Genomic DNA, 21,817 nt, shown 5'->3' with positions numbered 1-21,817 from the left:
CTGCGCCGAACTCGCGGGGGACGTCGGGCGCCGGCTCCCTGGCTCGCTCACTCGCTCCGACCGGCTCCCTGCGCCTCCTCCCGGGACTGCGCGGGGACCCGGGCCCGGGCGGGCGCGGGGCGAGCAGAGTCCCCGGGCGGGAGGTGCGCGCTCTGGGCAGCACCCGGCCCCGGGCATGGACAGAGGGAGCTGGGCGCGCAGGGGGCGCCGCGGGACCGGGCGGCCGGAGCGCTGAGCCAGACAAAGGCTCAGGAGTTGCGCTAGCTTTCGGGAGCCGGGCCCCGGGCGCCGAGGCTGCGGGACCCCGCGGCGGGCGGCTCCGGCCGGCCACCTCCCCCCGCGGGCCGGCTCCGCGCGCCCGGACCTGCCTGCCGGCTTCTCCTCGGGCGTGGGAATTTGCCGAGGGGACCTAAGCGGCTCGGGCGGGGACAAGGACCGAGAGGTCTGCCGCGCGCCCGCCCGGCGGGGAGCCAGGGAGCGTCGCAAGTTTCCGAGCCGCGTGCGGGGCCCCGGCGCCGGCCAGCGGGCGAGCCCTGCGTGTAGCGCGCCCGGCCGGGCTAGGCGCCGAGAGCATGGGCAGCGACCCGAGCACGCCCGGACGGCCCGGCTGCGCGGGCAGACTCCTCGGCGGCCGGGAGGCGGCGGCGCGGCCGCGACTGCTGCCGCTGCTCCTGGTGCTTCTGGGCTTCCTGGGCCGCGGCGCGGCGGCGGAGGACGCAGAAGTCAAAGCCGAGGTAAGGACCCCCGCCCGGCTCCTCCGCGGCGGGCTGGGGGTTGGGGGGGGCGGGAGGGAGCCACGCCCGCGGCCTGGGGCGAGGGGTGGAGGGCGCGGAGACGAGCCCCCGTCCTAGAGATGGGGGGCAGGGAAGAAAGGGGCCACCTAGCTGCCCCTCCCCAGCTCGCCCTCTGCGGCGCACCTCATGCCAAATCCTGGAGGGTGTAGGACTCGCGCCCGCTCGACCCCTACGGCCCTGCCCCGGTCACTGATCCGCCCCAGCCCGGGTCCCGGGAGTCGCTTCTGCTGCCCCCAGCCCTCGCTCCCCTCCTTCCCTCTCCCCGCGCGGCTGATTCCTCGAGAGTCCTGCGGGCGCGCCGTGACGTTCTCAGCGAGTGGGGAGGGGGCTGCCTGGGGGGACCACGGGCGGAGCGGGCAGCTCTCCCGCCTCGGTAGCCTCTGGTCTGGGTGACAGCGAGCCGCGCGCGGCGGGCCGGGAGCGGGGGAAGGGGTGCGAACCTCCGAGAGAGCAGTCTCGGGTTGCGGGGCGCTTTGGCGACTTCCTTGGGCTCTTGCGCGGAAGCCGCCCCATGGCCAGGTGGGTCCGAGAAAGATCCTGTCTCCCCCCGGCGCTTTCTTCCACTAGCGCCCCTACGCGAGGCCTGGGTCGGAGAGAGCACACTCCGAACGTGTTATCAGGAGCCCGCCTGACGTCCCTCCGGAGCCCCGTCTCCGGATCGGTCCCGCTAGTGACCAGGCGCGGCCTCCTGGGCGCAGAGTGGGGTCCAACCAGCAACCCCACCACCACACGCCGCCTCCCACGGGGTCGCCCAGCGCGGTCCTCCCGAGCACGGACAGTGAGGACGCTAGCTTCGTTGCCCCAGTAAAAGCTGGGTCCCTTCTGTCCAGACTTCTAAGACCCGACTCCCTGCCCCGGACTAGGAGAGGGGTGGGACTGGGCAGGAGTGAGGGGGTGGGAGGAGAGACGCGCCTCTGTGCCAACCCCGGTAGGCTCGGGCCTCGGTGCCCTTGGGCCGGCCTGGAGCCTCCCGCAGCCCGGGCTGTGGGCCTGAGTGCCTTCTATTTGCAGCCGGGCCGGTGCTCCCTCCCAGCCCCCCGGCGGCTTCCCCACCTCCCCCGGCAGCCTGGGAGATTTTTCCGATGGAAGCCTGCCCTTCCCCGCCCTACTTTAATAAAAGCATGGAGGAAGGGCAGGGAATTCCTCCCGGCTCAAGTTACACCTCCCAGCCAGTTCCCCACCTGCTCTGCCCTCCCTCCCTGGCCTGGCCAGGGAAAGCTGCGGGAGCCAGGCCTTGGCAGGAGGTGGAGTGGGAGCCCAGCCCATGCCCAGTCCAGCTGCCCCCTCTTTTCACACCGGCGGTCAGGCAGGGGCTTATAGGGAGCTCCTGCTGGTGGGGACTCCTATCCAGGTACTGGGTAGAGAGTGCTTATTAGGCCCACCTGCTACTCTGGAGAGGAGGAGCCAAGGACTGCAAGTCATAGACCCACCCTTGAGGAGTTTACAATCTATTTAAGAATGGCATCTCTGCGGGCACCTGGGTGACTCAGTTGGTTAAGTGAAGGCCTTCGGCTCAGGTGATGATCCTGGAGTCACAGGATCGCATCCTTATCAGACTCCCAGCTGAGCAGGGAGTCTGCTGCTCCCTCTGACCGCCCCCCCTTATGCTTGTGCTCTCTCTCGTTCTGTCTCTCAAATAAATAAAATCTTTATTAAAAAAAAAAAAAGTAATGGCATCTCTGCACAGGAAGCAATTATGGATCAAGCTGGAATTTGGTGGCCATGCCTGTGAATTGGCATCCTGGATGGATGGGGCGCTGGGACCTATAGTTGGAGGGGCTTTACTCTCTTTCCTTTGTTTCTGCTCCTCCATCACTCCCCTCCTCTCCCAGCTGAGGGAGTACCCATAGCCCAGGGCCTGCACCATCAGCCCTGAGTACCCTCAGACCAGGGCCCTAAACCTGTGGTGGCTCTGGCTAGAGATTTGTGACTGGCCTGCAGGCTGTCTCCTGGGGGAAATCCTGGGTTGGGGCATTGCTGGAGGAGACTCTGGAAGGTAGAGGACCCTTGATGTTGGAAGCCAAGGTAGACAGAGGAGTAGAGACAGGTGGACTATCCCAGCAACTACAGTTGGCTTTGGGGCACAGGCTGTTCTTTGGAGTCTGTCAAGTCTGTCCAGATTTGGGCCCAAAAAGTCAAACAGCTTTAGCAACCAGCCAGGAGGCCATGGGAGAACTGTCCCCAGGCCCGTGCTAGCCAAGGACCAGCATCAGAGACCCCTAGGCCTGGCCCTCACCCCAGAACCCCCGTAGCTCCAGACTTAAGACCCAGTCGGGCCATGGCTGGGACCTTCTCTGAGTGGCCTGACAACTGAGTCAAGGCCAGCCCCTCTCCCTTCCCTCTTCCTCCTCCCAGGACAGTTTCACCGGACTAAGGAATCAGGTCACCCGGAACCTGCAGAAGTTTCGCCTTCGCTCCACTTTTCATTCTCTTCTCTACTCACAGACCACTCCTCTCCATAGTCTGTTTCAAAACCCAGAGAGAACTGGGCTGATTGGTGCGGCCAGGGACCTGGCGTCCCATTGGGCCCTGCCCTTCCCGCTCAGTCCTCTGCCAGGTCCCAGTGCTGGGGCTGCCCCAAGGTCCAAGCTCCAGGCGGTCAGCTGCCTCCACGCAGAGAACAGCCCAGAGGCGTGTGCTTGTTTGAACAGCCTATCTGCCTGACCTGCCCATTCTGACCCCTGGATGAAAACGCCTTCCTTTGTCCCACCCCAAGGAGCAGAAGAAACGACCCAGAAACACACCCAGATCCCCCACAGGAGACTTTCTCCAGACCCCCCAGCACTCATGGCCTGTTGGCTCTGAGGCCAACTCAGAATGGTAACACCGCAGCCCTGGGAGAGCCCCGCCCTGCCGAGCGCTCAGTTCCGGCCCCTTGGGGCCTTGACCAGATGCTCCCTGCTATCCTCACCTCTGCCCAGCTGGGATTTTGACTTCTGCCTGAGGCCAGCTATGGGGGTTGCTGTGGTCACCACTGCCCCCCACCTCGGATTATAAGACTGAATTTGGCATACTCCCCCAAATTCATAGGTTGAAACCTGACTCCCGAGGCAATGGTATTAGGAGGTGGGCCTTTGAGAGGTGATTAAGTCATGAGGATGGAGCCCTCTTGAATGAGATTGGTGCCCTTACAAAAGCTGCCCGAGAAAGCTCCCTTGCCCCTTCTGCCATGTGAGGGCACAGCAAGAAGTAGGTAGTCTGCACCCCAGAAGAGAGCCCTTCCCAGAACCCAGCCGTGCTGCCACCCTCATCTTGGACAGCCGGGGCCTCCAGAACTCTGTGCAACGCATGTTATAAGCTGCCCAGTTTATGGTATTTTTGTTATTGCGGCCTGGACAGACTTAAGACATTTGGCATCTTCCATGTCATCCCAAGGTTGATGTGGCTCACACAGCTGGCCACTCAGGCGGGGGCCGAGCCCCATGGCCAGCTCTGCTTTCCGACCTGGAGATGTGGTCTCTGAGGCAGCAGAAGCAGAGAGGGGTCGGGGGCTGTCTGCTCAGATGCCCTCCACCACACAAGGTCCTGGCAGGACCCCACAGATGAATGTGACTGGGCCCTTTGGGGGAGGTAGCCCAGATGCTGCATCCCCAGGCAAGAAGAGCATAGGTACACAAGCTGGGCTTGGATCAGAGAGACAAAGAAGGGCGCCTCTTACCAGATCCTACGGCCCTGGTGGGAACAGCAGGTAATAAGCAAGAAGACCCAACTCAATCTCTGACAGCTGGACAGACAGATGAGGACCTAGGTGCCAGCCATCATCCAGCCTGTAGAGATGCTTCCCATCCTACTGCCATCCGATGATTGAGCTGCCAGAGCCAGGAGGCCAGGGTGTGGAGCAGCTTTCCAGGGCTGGCCCTTAGCCCTGAGAACTACCTTGTCCTCCCAGGACTGACTGCCGCCCTGGAGGGGTGAGAGCCCAGCTTCACATCGAGCATTTTGGAGCATGGCACTGGGTACACAGGAAGCGCCTGCAAATGGTGGCCAAGCACAGTGACAATGAGCAGCAAGTAGCATTTGCTGTTGCATGCTGGGCAAAAGGCTGCAGGGTGCCATCCTGTGGGGAGCCTGCGGGGCTGGAGCCAGGCGGGAAGGAGGTTGTAGGGGTGGGGCAGAGCTGCCCTTGGCCATCCCCCAACCTATCCAGCCACCCAGGCTTTGCCCCATGAGTAGCCCTATCAGCAATGATAACGCCTACAGGAGAGTTTCCAGGTGAGGCCTCAAGGCCTGGCTCTCAGCCAGCCCCCAAACCACTAGCAAACAGGACACTTTCACCCCGCCCCACTGGCCAAAGGACCCATCTGTTTTCCCCTCCAGGTTAAGGATTGCAGGAGCAGGCTGGTAGGGGGCAGGGTAAAGAAACCCAGGAACTCAGGCAACCACCTCCTTCCTGCTTCCCTGGCTGGACATCCCCCACCCCTCCTACTCCCCCTGCCACCCAGAGCCCCTTCCCCAGCTGCAACTGTAACATAGTGGGAGAGGGCAGCTTGAGCCCCAAATAAGCAAGTGTGTTCTTCTGGAACTGCTAAAATATGGACCGTGCTGCCTCGAAAGGTAAAGGATCCACCAAGGACAGGGGGCCTGGCTTGGTGCCCCCTCTCCTCACTGGCCTTGATCTAGGTCATCTGTGCTGTCGTCCCTGTGTGGTGGGAAGGGAGTGATAATACTGACTCTGCTTTGCAAGGAAGGAGCAGGGGGCTCAAAGAAGCTTAATTAGCCCCCCTCCATCACTCGAAGGCCTGTTTGGCAGACAAGCAGTCGGGACCCAGGGGCAGGTGTCCCTGGGAGGCAGGTTTCTGCTCAGCCTGAGGAGCAGCTTTCCAACAGTAATTGATGCCCAAAGACAGAATGGGCTACCTTGGTGGCAGTGGGCACCCCATCTCTGCAGGGGTGCAGGCTGCAAGAGTCCTGGGCCCCGCTATGGTCCATAGAGGCTTCAGTGAGGTAGCTGGATTCGACGGCCTTGAGGTCTTCTGCAGACTGAGGCTGGATGAGTCTAGGGCTGGGTTGGGTCACCTCGCTGGTGAATGGGCTCCTGGCTCAGATCCCCTGGAGAGGGTGGGCCCAGTGGCCCCGGGGTGCATGCTCTGCATCTGCAGAGTCTGTGGCTTCCCAGGATTACTAATCTCTTTCGGCACCGGCTCTGTGCCGGCCAAGACTGGGAGTGCAGAGGCAGGCAAGGCCTTGGCCTGCTCCCAAGAGCCCACAGACCAAGATACAGGTAAGGGAGACAGCACGACAGGGACTTCACACCATGGAAGGTCCGGGTCCGTCACCGGCAGCCCTGACCAGATGCCTTTCATGCCTGACCGGCAACCCTGCCAGGGCGTGCTTGGACTGCCGAGAGCTGGGTCCGATAAGGCGGTGGGAGCGGCCCCAGCACTCTGAGGCCAGCAGCTGGGGAGCTGGCTATGGTGGCAGCAGGCGTGCTCCCCTCCCCCCGCCCCCCACAGCCGCTTCATGCACAGTATCGATCCGCAGCTCCTTCTCAGACATACCCTCCCTGTGGGCCTGCCTTGGCATTGTCTCAGCAATTCGGGGGGGGCAGCCCTGCTGACGCGGCCCAGGGCCCAGACCCAGCCAGAGAGGTGGGGTGTGGGGAGGACTAGATGCCCTCCCCCCGTGCTGTGCTGGCTCTGCTCCTCGGGAGCTGGTGCTACTTCACAAGCGGCCTGGGCCAGGAGCACTGCTTGTAGGCTCCAGTTCTAGCCAGACAGCTGTGTGACCCCGGGTGGGCCACTCGCCCTCTCTGAACCTCACTGTCTGTATAATGGGGACGGGGTACTTGTGAGCGTTGAATGGGATGAGGGTAAACTGCCCGGCTCGCGGCAGGTTCTCAGCCTTCTGCTACCGTGTTCATGGCCTCTCCCAGGGGCCGGGGGGCCAGGAATCTCTCCTCAGACTCCTGATGGCCCCACGTTTCCTTACCTGGGGTTAGCCACTCACCTGAAGCATTTATACATACTCTTTTTTTTTTTAGATTTTATTTACCTATTTGAGAGAAACCATGAGCGGGGGGAGGGGCAGAGGCAGAGGGAGAAGCAGACTCCCGACTGAGCAGGGAGCCTGACGCCCGGGACTCGATCCCAGGACCTTGAGATCATGACCTGAGCTGAAAGCAGCCACTTAACCTACCGAGCCACCCAGGTGCCCCACATCTAAACATACTTATGGGATGGGGCCTAGAGCTCAGGAAAGAAATGGCTGGAAGAAGCCGGGTGAGTAGGTTCTCTCTGCATGGGCCCTAGAGCTCTTTTCAACCTTCCCTGCCTCCCCCTGGACAGTGGCTCTCATAGAGGAGCTCCTCCCTACTTTGCTGCTTCCTGACCCATCTGTGCCTCAGTTTCCCCACCTGAGAAACAAACTTTCACTGCTTAGCATTACCCCACCTGTGGGACTCTAGGTAACAAGGAAGAAAAGGAGGCTACTTTTGTAAAGGACAGACATTACAGTCACCAATAGGAGCAGGAGCTCCTCCTCAAGTTTGAGACTAGGAGGTTGGTCATGACCTTGGGAATCACGACCCCCTTTTGGCCCATGGCAGCAGAGCATGTCAGCAAGCTGGGACTTTAGGGGTACACGCAGCCCCTGTCACACACCTGTGCACCCCGATCCCATGCTCTTTTCCCTCCGCGTCCTCACCTTCTGGGTTTGTCACACTCAGTCCAGCAGTAGGGTGGAGAGAAACATCCTCCCAGACACACGGGACAGGAAAAGCCCACACAGCCCTACGGGTGTTGTAGACTCATGGGCACTTGGCAGTCAGCCCTGAGCACAAGTTTGCCAGAGTCAGGCAGGCTCCAGCAGCTTCTCCGCCCTTGCTCTGGGGCTCGGCTGCTCGGCCCAGGCCGCGTATCTGCTCTCCTCCCTCACGTGCCATTGCTCCCCGGCCTGGCTTCTCATCCTGGCCATGGCCAAGGGCATTGGTCACCAGGAGACTGAGGGCTCAAGGCTTGGCTGATGCTGAGATGGAAGCTCTTGGCCTCCCTAAGACCTCAGTGGTGCTTGTCTGTGGGAAGGAGGGTCCACAGGCACCCATGGGACCTTCCTGGCAACCCCTGAGCTGCCTCCAGGAGTGAAGGGCCTCTCATCCCCATCGGCCCTGCTGGGCTCTGGAGCTCTTTACTGCAGACAGGCCCAGCTCCCCTCCCTTTCCCTCCCCAGGGCCCCAGCCTGAGCCTCCCCCTGTCACTGCAGACACCACTAATCAGCCCCTTGGTGGCCTGTGATTGCGCTCCCTGAGATATTTTTACCTTATGCAAATAGGTGATGTAGAGGCGCCCTCCTCTGTCAGCAGGCAGCTCCACCTCTCCCGCCACCCCCCTCTCACTGTCAGAGCTGGCCTCGCATCTCCGCCTTGCCTTCTGTGTCTGCCCCGGCTTCTTTGGGAAACTGCCCATTACAGGCAGTGGACTTCCCACCCTGCCCCTCCCATACACACACACCCTCAGGAGAGGTTTCCCGTGCTTGGGAAGAACAGGGAAGGAGCCCTGGGCCAGAGGGGCATGGAGGGTCAGTTGGGCGGGGGGCTGCCTCAGGGCCTCCCCCTGCTGCTTTGCCCTCACCTGAGGCCAGCTGGCGCTAAGGCCCTGTGGGAGACCAAACCCTTCAACTCTCTCAGGAGAGGCAAAAGGCTGCCGTTCCAGGGACAACCAGACAGGCCTTTGTCATTAATAATACATTTACTGAGCACCTTTCCCTACACGGCACATTGCCATGCAATGGTGAGGACCCCCCATTGAATCCTCACAGAAAGCTGTGCGAGGGGCGCCTGGGTGGCTCAGTCGTTAAGCGTCTGCCTTCGGCTCAGGTCATGATCCCAGGGTCCTGGAATCGAGCCCCACATCGGGCTCCCTGTACCTCGGGAAGTCTGCTTCTCCCTCTCCCGCTCCCCCTGCTTGTGCTCCCTCTCTCTGTGTCTCTCTCTGTCAAATAAATAAATAAAATCTTAAAAAAAAAAAAAAAGAAAGAAACCTGTGCGATGAGGCAGGTCCTGGTCTGGCCCACCCCGTAAGTGGGCTTTTTTTTACCTCTGCAAGTTCCTCCCCAGTGCCTCCTGGAGGGCAGTGCCCTGGACCAGCCGGCCTGCTGACCCCTCCGGCAGCCCCAGCTCCGCTGCTCCAGCCACTGTCCCAGGGCAGGGGAGCTGCTCGGCGACAGAAGCTCCCCACTGAATGGCCAGGGCTCTGGGGTCCTCTCCTGCCTCCTTTTCGGCCTGACATGGTTTTCAGTAAATACAGCACTTAATGAGTAGATGTTTGATTTTTTTTTTTTTTTAACAGCACTAACTTGTGCACCTGGAAATAAATAAAAACTTGGCGGTCTTTAGTCTGACGACAGCCTAAAACACAGGAGGCATGCAGCCACACCTCAGAAGTGGCTGGGCCAGAATCTGTCCCCAGCTCTGTCACCAGAGCTGATGGCTGTTTCCCAGGGCCTGAGAGGCCTGGAAGCTACGGCCGGGCACCTGTCCATGTCACCCTCTTTCGCTCAGCAGCCACTCCCTCCAGCGGCCACCTGGGCACCGCTGAGCCAGCTGGGTGGGCCGCCCAACCATGCCAGGGGGCTGGCAGGTGGCACTCAGGGAGCAAGTCCTTGAGGACTTGGATGTGACGCTGGTGGCAAACAGACATGGGTGTGGCCCTGGCCAGCTGACACAGGGCTGTTGGTCCATGGCAACCACCATATCTGGCCATCACCCTGCCTTATGGGACTGTGATGTGCAGCCTTAACCTTCCAGAGCCTCCCAGAGAGCAGGCCTCAGGTGCCCTCACCCTGGGGGGCCCCCAGAGACCCAGGGTGGAACAGGAAAGGTACAAAGGACATTTCCATGTGGCCAGAGCCCATAGCAGTCCCCGGCCTCTGTGCTCACCAGCAGCCTCGCGTGGCTGTCACCATGCTGTCACAGCCAGGATGGATTCTTAGCACAATTCAGCTTGGCTCATCGGGGATCCCATCCTCCAGTTGCGACTGTGACAGTCATGTCTGCTCGCAGCCTCGCAGGCGTGAAGCCCTCCCTCTGCAGGAACACCTGGTCTCCCCAGGGAGCCTGGAAGCCCCTGGAGGTCAGCACACCTCTCCCGCGGTCCTCCACAGCCTCCAGCTGGTACGGCGTCTGGCACGGAGAGGGCGCCACAGAAACACTTGGCAGGAGGTGGGGGGGCGGTGGATGCATGGACAGATGGATAGATGGAGGAGGAGACTTGCCCAGCAAGCTCTGGAAGGGGACGGCACCCCCATTGTGTGCCAGCCACTTTTCCCAGGGCTGCCCAATTGTTCCCTGAGAAAACTCAGGCCCGGTGAGAACAAAGCGTTTGTGGCAAAGCAGGGACTGAACTTCAGGTCTCCTGTCCCACCCTATTGGGCCTGGGTGGTCTGCCCTAATCCATCTGCTCTTCTTCCGAGAGGCTTACAGTCTGCAGGGGAGCAGCACCAAGGAGCTGGTTTTCCTACTTGGTGAGACCTCAAGAGGTTCTGAACCCTTCAGGGTCCCCAGCAGTCTGCCAGGAATGGTAGGGGGCCCGCCCTGGAGCGGCCAGTACAATAATAAGGACAGCTACTGTGGACTGTCCTCACGGACACAGTTCCCATCCTAATGGGGGAAGACAAACAATAAACAGCAAAGTGAAATATATAATGTGTTAGACGACAAGTACAGGGAAGGACAAGAGAGAATGCAGAGTATGCACTTGGGGGTCTTCTTTTAACATTGTGTTGTCAGAGAAGACCCCTCCAACAAGGTGAGGTGAAAGCAGAGACCGAGGAAAATGGGGGTGGGAGGCATACAGATGCCTGAGAGAGAGTATTTGGGCAGCAGGAACAGCAAGTGCAAAGGCCCTGAGGCAGGAGTGTGACCATCGGGGAGGCGGGTAGGAGTGAGGGCTGAGGGCTGAGGCCGGGGGCAGGTAAGGAGGGCCTGGCAGCTCCTGTAAGAACTGGCTTTTTCTCTGAGCTGGGAAGTCTTCGGAGGATTCTAAGCAGAAGCAGATTGACCAGACCTGACTTGTAAAGGCCTTTTGTTCTGGCTCTTGTGTGAGAACAGACCGCAGGAGTGGACACGGGGAGAGCAGTACGAAGGCTCACACGGTCACCAGCAGCAGGAGGGGGTGGCAGCCCTGGCAGGGTGATGGTGGCCATGGCAGGCGGTCGTCGGGTGCAGGCTGCATGTGTTCAGAGGTAGTGGCGCCAGTCATGCTGAGGCAGGGGTGGCCTCTCCTTTGCAGAACTGGCTGAGGCTCTATGGCTACCTGCCCCAGCCGAGCCGTCACATGTCCACCATGCGCTCCGCCCAGATCCTGGCCTCAGCCCTGGCCGAGATGCAGCGCTTCTATGGGATTCCCGTCACGGGCGTGCTCGACGAAGAAACCAAGGCGTGAGTCCCTCCGTCGGGCCCTTCCCAGGCCCCAGTGGCACCTGCCCTCCTTCTGGCCTGCTCTGACAGGGGTTTGGCAGGTGGAGTTTCCAGAACAGAGAGGCTTAGATAAGAAATGGCAGATGGCTGGGTCTTCCCTGTGCTCGTTCTCACTGGCTGGGAGAGGCGGCCTGAAGCTTTGTGTCGCGGAAGCTCCTGAGGCGAATCGGGCTGGGCGGCAAGGAGCACGGGATTGATTAGTGATGTCTGCCACAGGCACGGGGGATGGGGGGAAGCAGCACGCAGGCCCTGGGCCCTGGCTGGGACATTTGGTGCTGCGCTGAGTCTGACCGAGGTGACGGGACCCAAAATTGCATCCTGAGCACGGCCTGAGCATAACGTATCACGGACGGAGGGCCTCAGGAGTAACTCTCCCATTCCTGAGTGATACCAGTGAAAGGGGGCTCACCTTCGTGGAGCCCCTGCTGGGCACTCGGTCTTCCAGTCTGAGTCAACGTGCCTGTTTCTCTGATGAGGAAACTGAAGGGCAGAGAGAGTCCCACCCCCCACGACACCCATACAAAGGGCAACTCGAGGCCAAAGGCAAAAGGATGGAAGAAGGTGGACTGCCTGGAAGAGGCAGAGCCAAAGCAGGCAGGCATCAGGAGGGAGGGTCTGGGCTTAACGCTCTGTGCCCGTGATGCAGGTGGATGAAGCGACCCCGCTGCGGGGTGCCAGACCAGTTTGGGGTGCGTGTGAAAGCCAACCTGCGACGGCGGCGGAGACGCTATGCCCTCACGGGGAGGAGGTGGAGCAGCTACCAGCTGACCTTCAGGTAGGGACCTCGGCTGTCCAGGGCAGAAGCCCTCCCACGGCATCGGCCAGACACTGCCTGCTCCCCTCCCCACCTGGGCCGAGGCCTCAGGCTTCCCAGGGGGCTTGTCTGGAAGGCTTCCTTTCCCAGAAGCCCACCCCAGGGTGCCCAGCATAGACCGTCCGACCCGCTCCCACGCTGACAAGATCAGCCGCATATCCTAGGCAGTCTTCCCCCAGCGAAGGTCAGGACCCTTGGAGCTGCTTCCGCTCTGTCCTCCTTCCCTCCCGGCTCCCCGCCCCACCCGCCAGCAGCTGGGGGGCTGGCCTCACAGATGGGGGCCTCCGCAGTGCCTGGCACACGGGGCTTCAGGCATCTAAGGGGTGGGGGGGTGGCAAGGTGTTGGAATCCAGGCATCTGTCAAGTGGGCAGACAGCAAGTCCCCAGCAAAAACCCTGGTCCAGGCACCCTCCTCCTTTGGCAAGAATCCCCCCCCTGCCGCCCAGCCACGTGGCAGTCCCCAAGGGATCCCCTTCCTGTTTTAGTCCAGCCATGGCCCCACCCGCAGCTCATCTCCCGAGGAAGAGCGGCTCCTGTGGCCACTTAGACCCCAGGCCCCCAGAGCGAAGTCATGGCCCAACCAGCTTTTAATGGAGGAGATCTGTCCAGCACACAGAAGCTTAATCTGATTTATGTGGCTAATACCAGGCCTCCTCCTGCCTTTATCACGTGCAGACTCGGGGCCCGTGTTCTCCATGAGCTCATTCACGTCATCCTCCCAGCTCCCCAAGATGAGAGCAGGACTCTCCTTTTCCCATTTTACAGATGCAGAAACTGAAATACAGAAAGACGAAGTCGCTTGCCCAAGGTCATGTAAATCATGTCAGAGCCTGGCCTTGAACTCGGGACAGCCTGACCCTAGAGTCCAATAATCAGAACCGCTTGGCCAGTATTTCCTAAACCTCAGCCATTTGTCTCCAAACCGTCTAGTTCTTTCTCTTAGTTACATAGCACCTGTTCTTTTATTTGCTTCATGGTTTTCTTATTTAAGCTAATTGGGCGCCATGCAACCTTATTTAGTGATATCCTCATGAACTCCCGGGTTTGAAGTGTTAGTTCTCCTTCTCAGATTCACATCAGAATAAACTAATGGTTGGTATTGATGGGCACTGTCGGTGAACCAGCTCAGATCTTAGGCATGTCTCTTGGGACCATGTGTCTTCACCCCCACCCAGTGGGTGATAGCAGTGGACAGTGGAACCCAGTAGGCCCTGGGTTCACTCGTTGTCTCCCTGCCCACCTGCAGCATCCAGAACTACACAGAGAAGCTGGGATGGTACCACTCACTGGAGGCAGTGCGAAGGGCCTTCCGCGTGTGGGAGCAGGCCACACCCCTGATCTTCCAGGAGGTGCCCTACGAGGACATCCGACTGCGGCGGCAGAAGGAGGCTGACATCATGGTACTCTTTGCCTCTGGTTTCCACGGCGACAGCTCACCATTTGATGGCACGGGGGGCTTTCTGGCTCACGCCTATTTCCCTGGCCCTGGTCTGGGCGGGGATACCCATTTCGATGCAGATGAGCCCTGGACCTTCTCCAGCACTGACCTGCATGGTGAGGACACCTGGCCAGGGCAGGGGAGGGGAGGCACAGCCAGCCCTGGGCATTGCCCTCTGAGCCGGTTCAGCAGTTACAGGGTTGGGAGGGGAGAGCTTCCCTTGCGCATTTCTCTGGAGCACTGACCCTCCATCTCAGTCTATCGTCCCAGGATCTCTAAGGGGTGGTAGGGAAGGGAAGGAATCATCGTACCTATTTCCCAGGTGGGGAAGCTTGAGGCCCAGCAGTCAAGAGCAGCTCAGCCTCTCCTAAGATTGGCAGAAGGGCCAGCTCTCTGATAGCGTCAGCCCACAGGGCCTGTGGTGGCCGGGTCCTAGGCCAGGTCTGACGGTGCTGCCCGCCCCCACCGCAGGGAACAGCCTCTTCCTGGTGGCAGTGCATGAGCTGGGCCATGCGCTAGGGCTGGAGCACTCTAGCAACCCCAGTGCCATCATGGCGCCGTTCTACCAGTGGATGGACACCGACACCTTCCAGCTGCCCGAGGACGACCTCCGGGGCATCCAGCAGCTCTACGGTGAGCGGGCAGCGTGCGTATGGCTAGGGGAGCTCTGCACGCCGGCTCTCAACTCCCAGCCCGACGAGGCATAGGTAGCACCACTAACCCTGTTTCGTAGATGAGGAAACAGGTCCAGAGAGGATTAGTGACTTGTCCACATCACTCAGTGAGTAACTGATGGGGCTAGAAATCACACCCAGGGCTGACCGACTCTAGGGCCTGGCCCTCCCCCAGGGCCTTCATGGGGGCTCCAGGCTGGGGTCCCCAAAGCCCCTCACTGACCCCTCCTTTCCTCCTCGGGGTCAGTGGTAATATTATTAGACTGGGAATGCCCCTGGGGTCCCAGACCCCGTTCCTCCCACTCTTGCTCCCAACCCCAGCCTCTCCAGTGAGTGTTGTTGGCTTATCACTGCCCAGTGGCTTTGAGGCAGGTGGTACCCCCAACTCAGGCCCCACCCAAGAAGGCCTCCAGTGGTAAGGTCGCCTGAGGACCAGTACTGTGGGTCAGGGCCTGTGCCCAGTGCCCCACTGAGCCCCTTGTTAGGGCTGGCGGTACCTGCCCTTGCGGGGCACATGGCAGACAGTCCCTTACAGACACCCCGGCAACCTGGCAACGAGATGGGCCCTCGGCAGAGGTCACAGGGCAGTGTTCTCTCCTCTGCATGTGTCCCTACTTCCTGGTCCACTGAAGCAGGCTACTGTCCTGAGGGGACTGTCCCCGAGGGAACGTGGAGTCAGGGGCAGCCTCAGGGGCACAGTGACCCACGTCCAGTGTGGGGAGGTCGAGGAGGGGGCTCTATGGAGGAGGATGGAGGTCCTGAGGGTGATAGCTGGTATGGGGGAGGGGTCTGCTATGGACAAACAGGGACTTGCACCGTGGCTAGGCCTACCACTGAGGCAAATATCCCTCCGGGCTGGGGGCCCCAGGGTCCCCTGGTTCTGAGTAGGAGAACCTGGCATCCTGGCTGGGTTCTGGCGCTACCTGCTGACTTCCCACTCCCCTCACCCCACTCTGCAGGCACCCCGGATGGCCAGCCACAGCCCACCCGGCCTCTCCCCACCGTGACTCCCCGGCGACCAGGCCGGCCAGATCATCGGCCCCCCAGGCCCCCCCAGGCCCCACCCCCAGGTGGGAAGCCGGAGCGGCCCCCAAAGCCAGGCCCCCCAGCCCAGCCCCGAGCCACGGAACGGCCTGACCAGTATGGCCCCAACATCTGCGACGGGGACTTTGACACAGTAGCCATGCTGCGTGGGGAGATGTTCGTGTTCAAGGTCTGGTCCCTGCCCATGCCTCCCCTAGCCCCTTGGCCCCGTCTCAGAGCAGGAGAGCAAGCCCCACATCCCACTCCCTGGGGCCTTTCCCCACCTGGCTGCCCAGGCAACCCCACCCCTCCTTCACTGAGCAGCCTATGGGGAGCCATCAGACCCCAGACCAAGAAGAAACCAGCCTGAGGGACAAGGGGCTTGACCAGGGTGACACAGACCTGCAGGGGCCTATGCCCCACCCAGGGCTCCCTCCCCGGGGCCGCCCTAGCCTTCCGAGCTACCCCTCCAGATCTCCCTGACCTGGGAAGGGGTGGATCAAGGAGATGCCTCTCCCAGGAGGAGGCTTGCTCTGCCCACTCACACACACGCCTTCCCCAGGGCCGCTGGTTCTGGCGGGTTCGACACAACCGTGTCCTGGACAACTATCCCATGCCCATCGGGCACTTCTGGCGTGGTCTGCCCAGTGACATCAGTGCTGCCTACGAGCGCCAAGATGGGCGTTTTGTCTTCTTTAAAGGTAAGTTGGGGCAGGTGGGAGGCCTGGGCAGCCTTCCTGCCCTGGCCTCTGGCCTGGCCTCTGACCCGGCCTCTGACTCAGCGGCCTGAGGGAGGAAGAGAGCAAAGGGCTACATTGCATGTGTCATCCTGTTGTCCACTTTGGGGGGAGACAAGTCAGGGCAGGGGTGGGGGAGGTAGACAGAAACCAGGAGACACCCGAGCCCCTGAGGGCCAGAGGCTGCTCCTATTAGAGGTGAGAGTCCATCCTCCGCAAAGTGGGGGCTCCGCATCAGTTCCCTCCTTCCTGGCCTCTTGTGCCTCCGCAGCCCCTCCTCGTAAGAACAGATCCCCCAAGTCCACTCGGGCAGGATTTCTGGGTTCTGCCAGCAGCGACAACGGAGCTCCCTACCACCAGCTCTCCCTCAGGGGCCTTACCCCCCTTGGGAGGGCCTCAAGGGCAGTACCCCCCAACGGGCTAGCTGTGTCCCCAGCCCCCTGCCGGCCTCAGCTCATGCTAAAAGCCCCCGGGCCCGGAGGCCAAGCAGGGCTCCCCCTCTTTCCTCTCTCAGTACAAGAACTATTTATGGGGGCGGGCAGATGTTCACGCGGTAATGCAGGCCATGTATAGGGTGACTGTGTGGTGTGTGTAGGTGTGAGTGAGTGACTTGTATGTGTGTATGTCACAGGTGCCCATGAGTGCCAAGTGCGGGTGACATGCAAGTGAGTTGCATTGTGCGTTGTCTTGGGTATGTGTAGGGGTATGATTGTGTGTATGTGTGGTGAGAAAGAGAGAGAGAGAGAGTGTGTGTGTGTGTGTGTGAGTGTGGCCATGGATGTAAATGGATTTGTGGGCCCAGGATCGCATTCCCCGAGTCCCCTCCCCACCCAGCCCCCTCAGCCCCAGGCCTGTCCTCGCCCATCCCCCACTCCTGCAGGTGACCGCTACTGGCTCTTCCGAGAAGCGAACCTGGAGCCTGGCTACCCACAGCCACTGACCAGCTATGGCCTGGGCATCCCCTATGACCACATCGACACGGCCATCTGGTGGGAACCCACAGGTCACACCTTCTTCTTCCAGGAGGACAGGTGAGCACCCCCTACCCCAAAGCGAGAAGGCCCCAGTCCAACCCCCCCCCACCCAAAGAAAACCCACACCCGGTGCTTTTGGTCACAGGTACTGGCGCTTCAATGAGGAGACACAGCGTGGAGACCCCGGCTACCCCAAGCCCATTAGTGTCTGGCAAGGGATCCCTACCTCTCCCAAAGGGGCCTTCCTGAGCAATGATGCAGGTACCAGGGCCAACCCCCTGCAGTCTGCCTAGCACTCACCATCCCCCCTCCTCCACACCCAGGATTCACCCAGCATTGCGATGGCAGGTATGGGGGACACTGTGTCAGGCCCTGGGCCAGGGGCTTCCAAAGCATGACTCTCCTGATCCTTCCTGCATTGTCTCCATCCCCTTTTTACAGACAGTCAAACTGAACCAGCGAGTTTGAGTAAAGGGCCCCAAGTCCCACCACAAGGGAGTTGGGGAGTCAAGAGTCCAACCCAGGTCTGCCTGTGTCCAGAGCTGGCACTCAGGATGGCCTTGCTCCCTGCAGAGTCCAGCGGGGCCTGGGCAGCCCAGTGGGAGCCTGAATCCTGAGGGGGGTGAGCTTGGCTCAGGTCAATGGGGGGCAAGGGTGCCCACTTTCCCACCTGGAAAGGAAGCTTGACCTCTGTCACTATAACTGAGCAACAGGGAGCTGTGGCTTTTATTTCTCCAGTGGGGTCTCCGGCGACCTTAAGAAAAACCATTAGTCTTGGTTCTCAGGTTCCTGGTTCTTGAGCTCAGGGGAGGCCCTGCTGGCTTTGCCGGTGCTTAGGCAGGTCACATGGCGTCTGTGTATGATGGCATCACTCTGCAGCCGCTCTGATCTCATTGTGTCCAGCAGAGTATAGACTCACCCACAGTTCAGACTTGACCCTTCCTGGGGCTGAAGGCATGTGGGCAAGGTGCCCAAGGCCGCAGAGCTTGTGCAAGGCAGCGTTGGGCTCTGTTCCAGCCCAAGCTGCAGGCTGGCTATGTGGCCCTGAGCAAGACACTGGCCTCTCTGGTGTGGGCTGGAGCCAGTCCTGGGACAGGGTAGCAGGGCCTCCTGACTGTAGCCTGGGACACAGCGGGCTGCAAGACCTTTCCGCGTCCCACCCCGGTCAATGTCAGCCCAGCCAGGAAGCACCGAAGCATAGTCAGGCCCTTGACCCAAACCCGCCCGTCTCTGAGCCCGGTCTGGCTTCTGTATGTTGGGAGGGGGCAGATTTGAAAGTAGTCAGGCCAGCAAGTGAGGAGGGGGGTACTTTAAAGCCGGGGCGCCTTCAGCATGTCCTGGTCTTCTTTGAGGGTCTCGCGCGGGTGGGTGGGGCGCGGCCTGACACCACTCATCCCCGCTTGCCCCCCCCCCCCCCCCGCAGCCTACACATACTTCTACAAGGGCACCAAGTACTGGAAGTTCGACAACGAGCGCCTGCGGATGGAGCCGGGCTACCCCAAATCCATCCTGCGGGACTTCATGGGCTGCCAAGAGCACGTGGAGCCGGGACCCCGATGGCCCGATGTGGCCCGTCCGCCCTTCAACCCCGACGGGGGTGCAGAGCCCGGGGCGGGCGGGGCCGACGAGGAGGGCGAGGAGGGCCGTGAGGCCGGCGCGGGCGGCGGGGAGGGGACAGGCGAGGACGGGGGCAGCCGCGTGGTGGTGCAGATGGAGGACGTGCCGCGGACGGTGAGCGTGGTGCTGGTGCTGGTGCCGCCGCTGCTGCTGCTCCTGTCTGTCCTGGGCCTCAGCTACGCCCTGGTGCGGATGCAGCGCAAGGGCGCGCCGCGCGCGCTCCTCTACTGCAAGCGCTCCCTGCAGGAGTGGGTCTGACGCGCCGCGCCCCGCCCGCCTGCCCCCTCCGCGCTGCGGGGGCGGGGCCGCTGGGCCGCGAGCCGCAGCCTTCCAGGGCTCCCTCCGCCGGCCCCGCCCCGTTGTTTATTTATGCCCAGGTTTTGTTGTTGGTGGTTTGTGGTTTGTTTTGTTTTGATTTTGCACACTAATTGAGTATTCGTTTCTACTTTGCTGACCAGGAGCAGCGGTCCCTCCGGGCAGGGGTTAGAGCTTTCTAAATGGAGTCCTGCTCCGGACAGGGAGTGAGCCCCTCGCCCCCCACCCCCCACCCCCCCACACCTCTGGCTTGGCGACAGCCAGAGGAGCAGAGGGTCAGAAGGCCAGCTGGAAAGTGGCTAAAGGGTTTCTGAGGCTCCTTCCCGCCCTGGGCCCTCCTCAGCCTGGGCTGGCTTTGGAGACGGGTGGGGCCTGACTGGTCTCCACCCACCTGAATCTCTGCCTTAGAAGAGTTTTCACCCAGGGGCAGCCCCTGGCCACAGGGTACAGAAGGGTGAGGTGGCCTACTGGCCCTGAGTCCTGTGGAGTTTTGATTCCTTCCTCGCCTACCCCTGTCAACCCATTACCAACGCCTACCCTGGCCCTGGCCAGCCGAGGGGCCCATACTCCCCAGCTCCCACATACCCCTTGAGCCTGCACCTCCTCCCCTCTCTGCAGAAGAGGCCCTGGGCCTGCCTTACCAAGGACCAAATGGGGTCTGCCAAGGCCCCTCCACCCAGAGGCCTCACCCCCCCCCCCCAGGCTGGGCTTCCAGCCCCTGTCCACTCCTCTCTGAGCTATGACCCATCTGGACTCCTTCCCTGGGCTTCCACTCTCCCTCACCCACACCACCGTCCTCAGGGGTCTCAGAACCCCACCAGCCTCAGGCACCAGCTGCCAGGCTCCCAGCTGTCCCAGGAAGATAGGGGGCTGATGGGCGCCCACAGCCCACCATGCACCCGGCTTGGGGGTTCCTCCCCTCCAGCTCCCTGTCCCACAGGGCACTGGGAGGAGGGACACTGGTGGAGAGAGGCCAGCAGCTCAGCCCCTCACACAGACTTGCGGGATGCGGCTGTGGAGCCCCCAAAGGAGCCCACTGTGGCCTGGAGACTCCCCTTCTCCTTGGCTCAGCCCTAAGGACAGGGACGCTTCCTCCTCCTTTTCCTTCCCAAAGTAAGCAGGAGGCAAGGCTGCTGTGGAAATGGTACTGTACAGCCGGCTCCATCCCCTCTGCTTCCCCTCAGCCCTGAGCAAGCGGGTCTGCCACCCAGACCCCCAAGGCCCCTGGAGGGAGATGCATCTCATGGACTGGCCTGGAGGTCGGGTCTGGCAGCTTACTCCCCCCTCCATCCTCAGAACCGGAGAGCCAGCCAAGGGATGGGGGGTGGAGGGCAGTGTCCACCCCCATACATTTCTTTCTGTAAATACTCTGCACTGATTAAATTGTACAGCCGGCATGTGTGGCCTCATTGTAAGAGGCCCTGGGCCGGTGGGGCTGTGGGTGACAGGAGTCCAGGCCGCGATTAGGGCACTTGCCCTCCATGCGGAAGACACCTTGTTCCCAGTTCTCCGGGATTCCTTCCCAGTAGCCCTGGGAGGGGCAGAGCTCAGAGGAAGAGTGAGGGCACCAGAAGCAGGTTGGGCAGGGGACTGGGGTTAGCCCTGCTGGGGTGGGGCAGAGAAAGAGTGCAGAATTTACTGGACATTCATTCACAGTGAGAAAGGGCGTCCCAGCTTCCCACACGCAGTGTGTGTCTAGGAGGGGTGGGAATGCCAGGCCACGCCCCCCCACCTTTCTTCCACCCATCCAGACTGGGTTCTGGGCAGCCTGAAGACCCAGCTTGGAGGCAAGAGATGGGAAGTGGTACCGCTTTGGATCTGGAAAGTTCTCCTTACCACATGCTCCGCTCAAAGGCTGGGGGTGGGGTGGGGCACCCAAGATCTGCCTTGTCATCTTTGAAAAAGCAGATCTCACCCTGGGCAGCCTGCAGACGAGGCCCAAGAGAGTACGAGACTGAAGCTTTACTGCCCCTGGGGTCTGGGCATGGCTGGCAAGCCTTGGACCCCACATCCATCCTCTGGGCCACGCTACTGGGCACTGGCCTGCACCCCCAGAAATGCAATGGTCTGCTGTAGTGGGGTTGCACCCCAACCATGGAGCAGGCCAGGCCTCCACAATAGCTGGGGCAGGGTCCTTCAACCTGTTCCAGGCCCCACCCTCCCCTCAGCAGCAGACCTCCTCCCCGCCCCCCTCGATCCCACCCTTCCTCTCTTTGTGTTGAAAACTGGCTGAGAAAGCCCCAAAGGCCTCTCCGGCTCAGCTAGGAAATGGCCCCTGAACCATCCCCACCACAGGGGCCTTGGCGGGCAGCATCTTATCAGCTTTCTTGTGGCAGAAGCCACAGGGCCCTGCCCAGGTCTGCCTTCTGCTTGAAGGCCAGCGGTCACCGGCAAGTGGGGGCACAGGGACGAAAAAGGAGAGGACGCGAGACCTCTCACCGAGCTCTTCCTTAGAACCCAGGCCAGGGAAGAGACTTGGCAGAGGAGGCCTCGGCTTCTCAGGAAATCTCCTGAGGAGACTTCTACCCCAAACGCTCTGGTAAAATCTCAAAACAACCCCGTGGCTGAAGGAACAGCTCATCTGGTGAGCCCATGGGTGTGAAGGTCTCTGAGGTATGGTGTCAGGCCTCAGCCCTGCCTCACAACTTGACACCCGCTCCCCCTCCCCCTCCCCCAGGATTAACAGGAACCTGCATCTTTAAATTGGTTTTGTTTAATGTGGCTGCACCTAAACTCACCATGGGCCCCACAGCACCTGTCTTGCTAATTCCTAAGTAAGATAATTAAGACTTAATAGATACACAAAAAGCAGCAAAATCTAAGTCATCTCTCCGCAGGCCAGTGTTGACGGTTTGGTGTGTTTCTTCCAGCCTTTTTTCCCTCGCATTTGCACAGCTTGGAGTTTTAGAGTCTAAAACATCCTGGGCTTCGGCCCGACGCCCTGGGTGCTTACATCGCCACGGAGGGGGTAACGCGACCTGCTGCACGGGCCGCTGGGGGGGTGAACGGAGGATGGGCGA

At 61.1% G+C, this 21,817-nt stretch overlaps 1 protein-coding gene across 1 annotated transcript; it reads left to right on the top strand.

Moving 5' to 3' along the window:
* On the top strand, window positions 1-21,614 carry MMP15 (matrix metallopeptidase 15). Its single transcript, XM_045891030.3, has 10 exons — window positions 1-734; window positions 11,018-11,166; window positions 11,852-11,980; window positions 13,266-13,573; window positions 13,929-14,090; window positions 15,091-15,344; window positions 15,717-15,855; window positions 16,772-16,922; window positions 17,011-17,126; window positions 18,289-21,614. The coding sequence occupies exons 1-10, from the start codon at window positions 573-575 to the stop codon at window positions 18,738-18,740; spliced, it is 2,022 nt and encodes a 673-aa protein (XP_045746986.2). The 5' UTR covers window positions 1-572; the 3' UTR covers window positions 18,741-21,614.
* Window positions 21,615-21,817: the final 203 nt, after the last annotated feature.

This window comes from Mirounga angustirostris, unplaced genomic scaffold (assembly GCF_029215605.1).
Source record: "Mirounga angustirostris isolate CCGP_5_RB_7025 unplaced genomic scaffold, mMirAng1.0.hap1 SCAF_16, whole genome shotgun sequence".
Lineage (NCBI taxonomy): Eukaryota > Metazoa > Chordata > Mammalia > Carnivora > Phocidae > Mirounga > Mirounga angustirostris.
The sequence above is the reverse complement of the archived record's forward strand: the minus strand, read 5'-3'. Positions and strand labels throughout refer to the sequence as shown.

Bases quoted from the DNA above. Each gene is read 5' to 3' on its own strand.
- MMP15 (XM_045891030.3), top strand. From the start codon at position 573: ATGGGCAGCGACCCGAGCACGCCCGGACGGCCCGGCTGCGCGGGCAGA. The intron at 13,574-13,928 runs GTGAGGACACCT...CCCCCACCGCAG, and splicing joins CTCCAGCACTGACCTGCATG to GGAACAGCCTCTTCCTGGTG. The intron at 16,923-17,010 runs GTGAGCACCCCC...TTTTGGTCACAG, and splicing joins TTCTTCTTCCAGGAGGACAG to GTACTGGCGCTTCAATGAGG.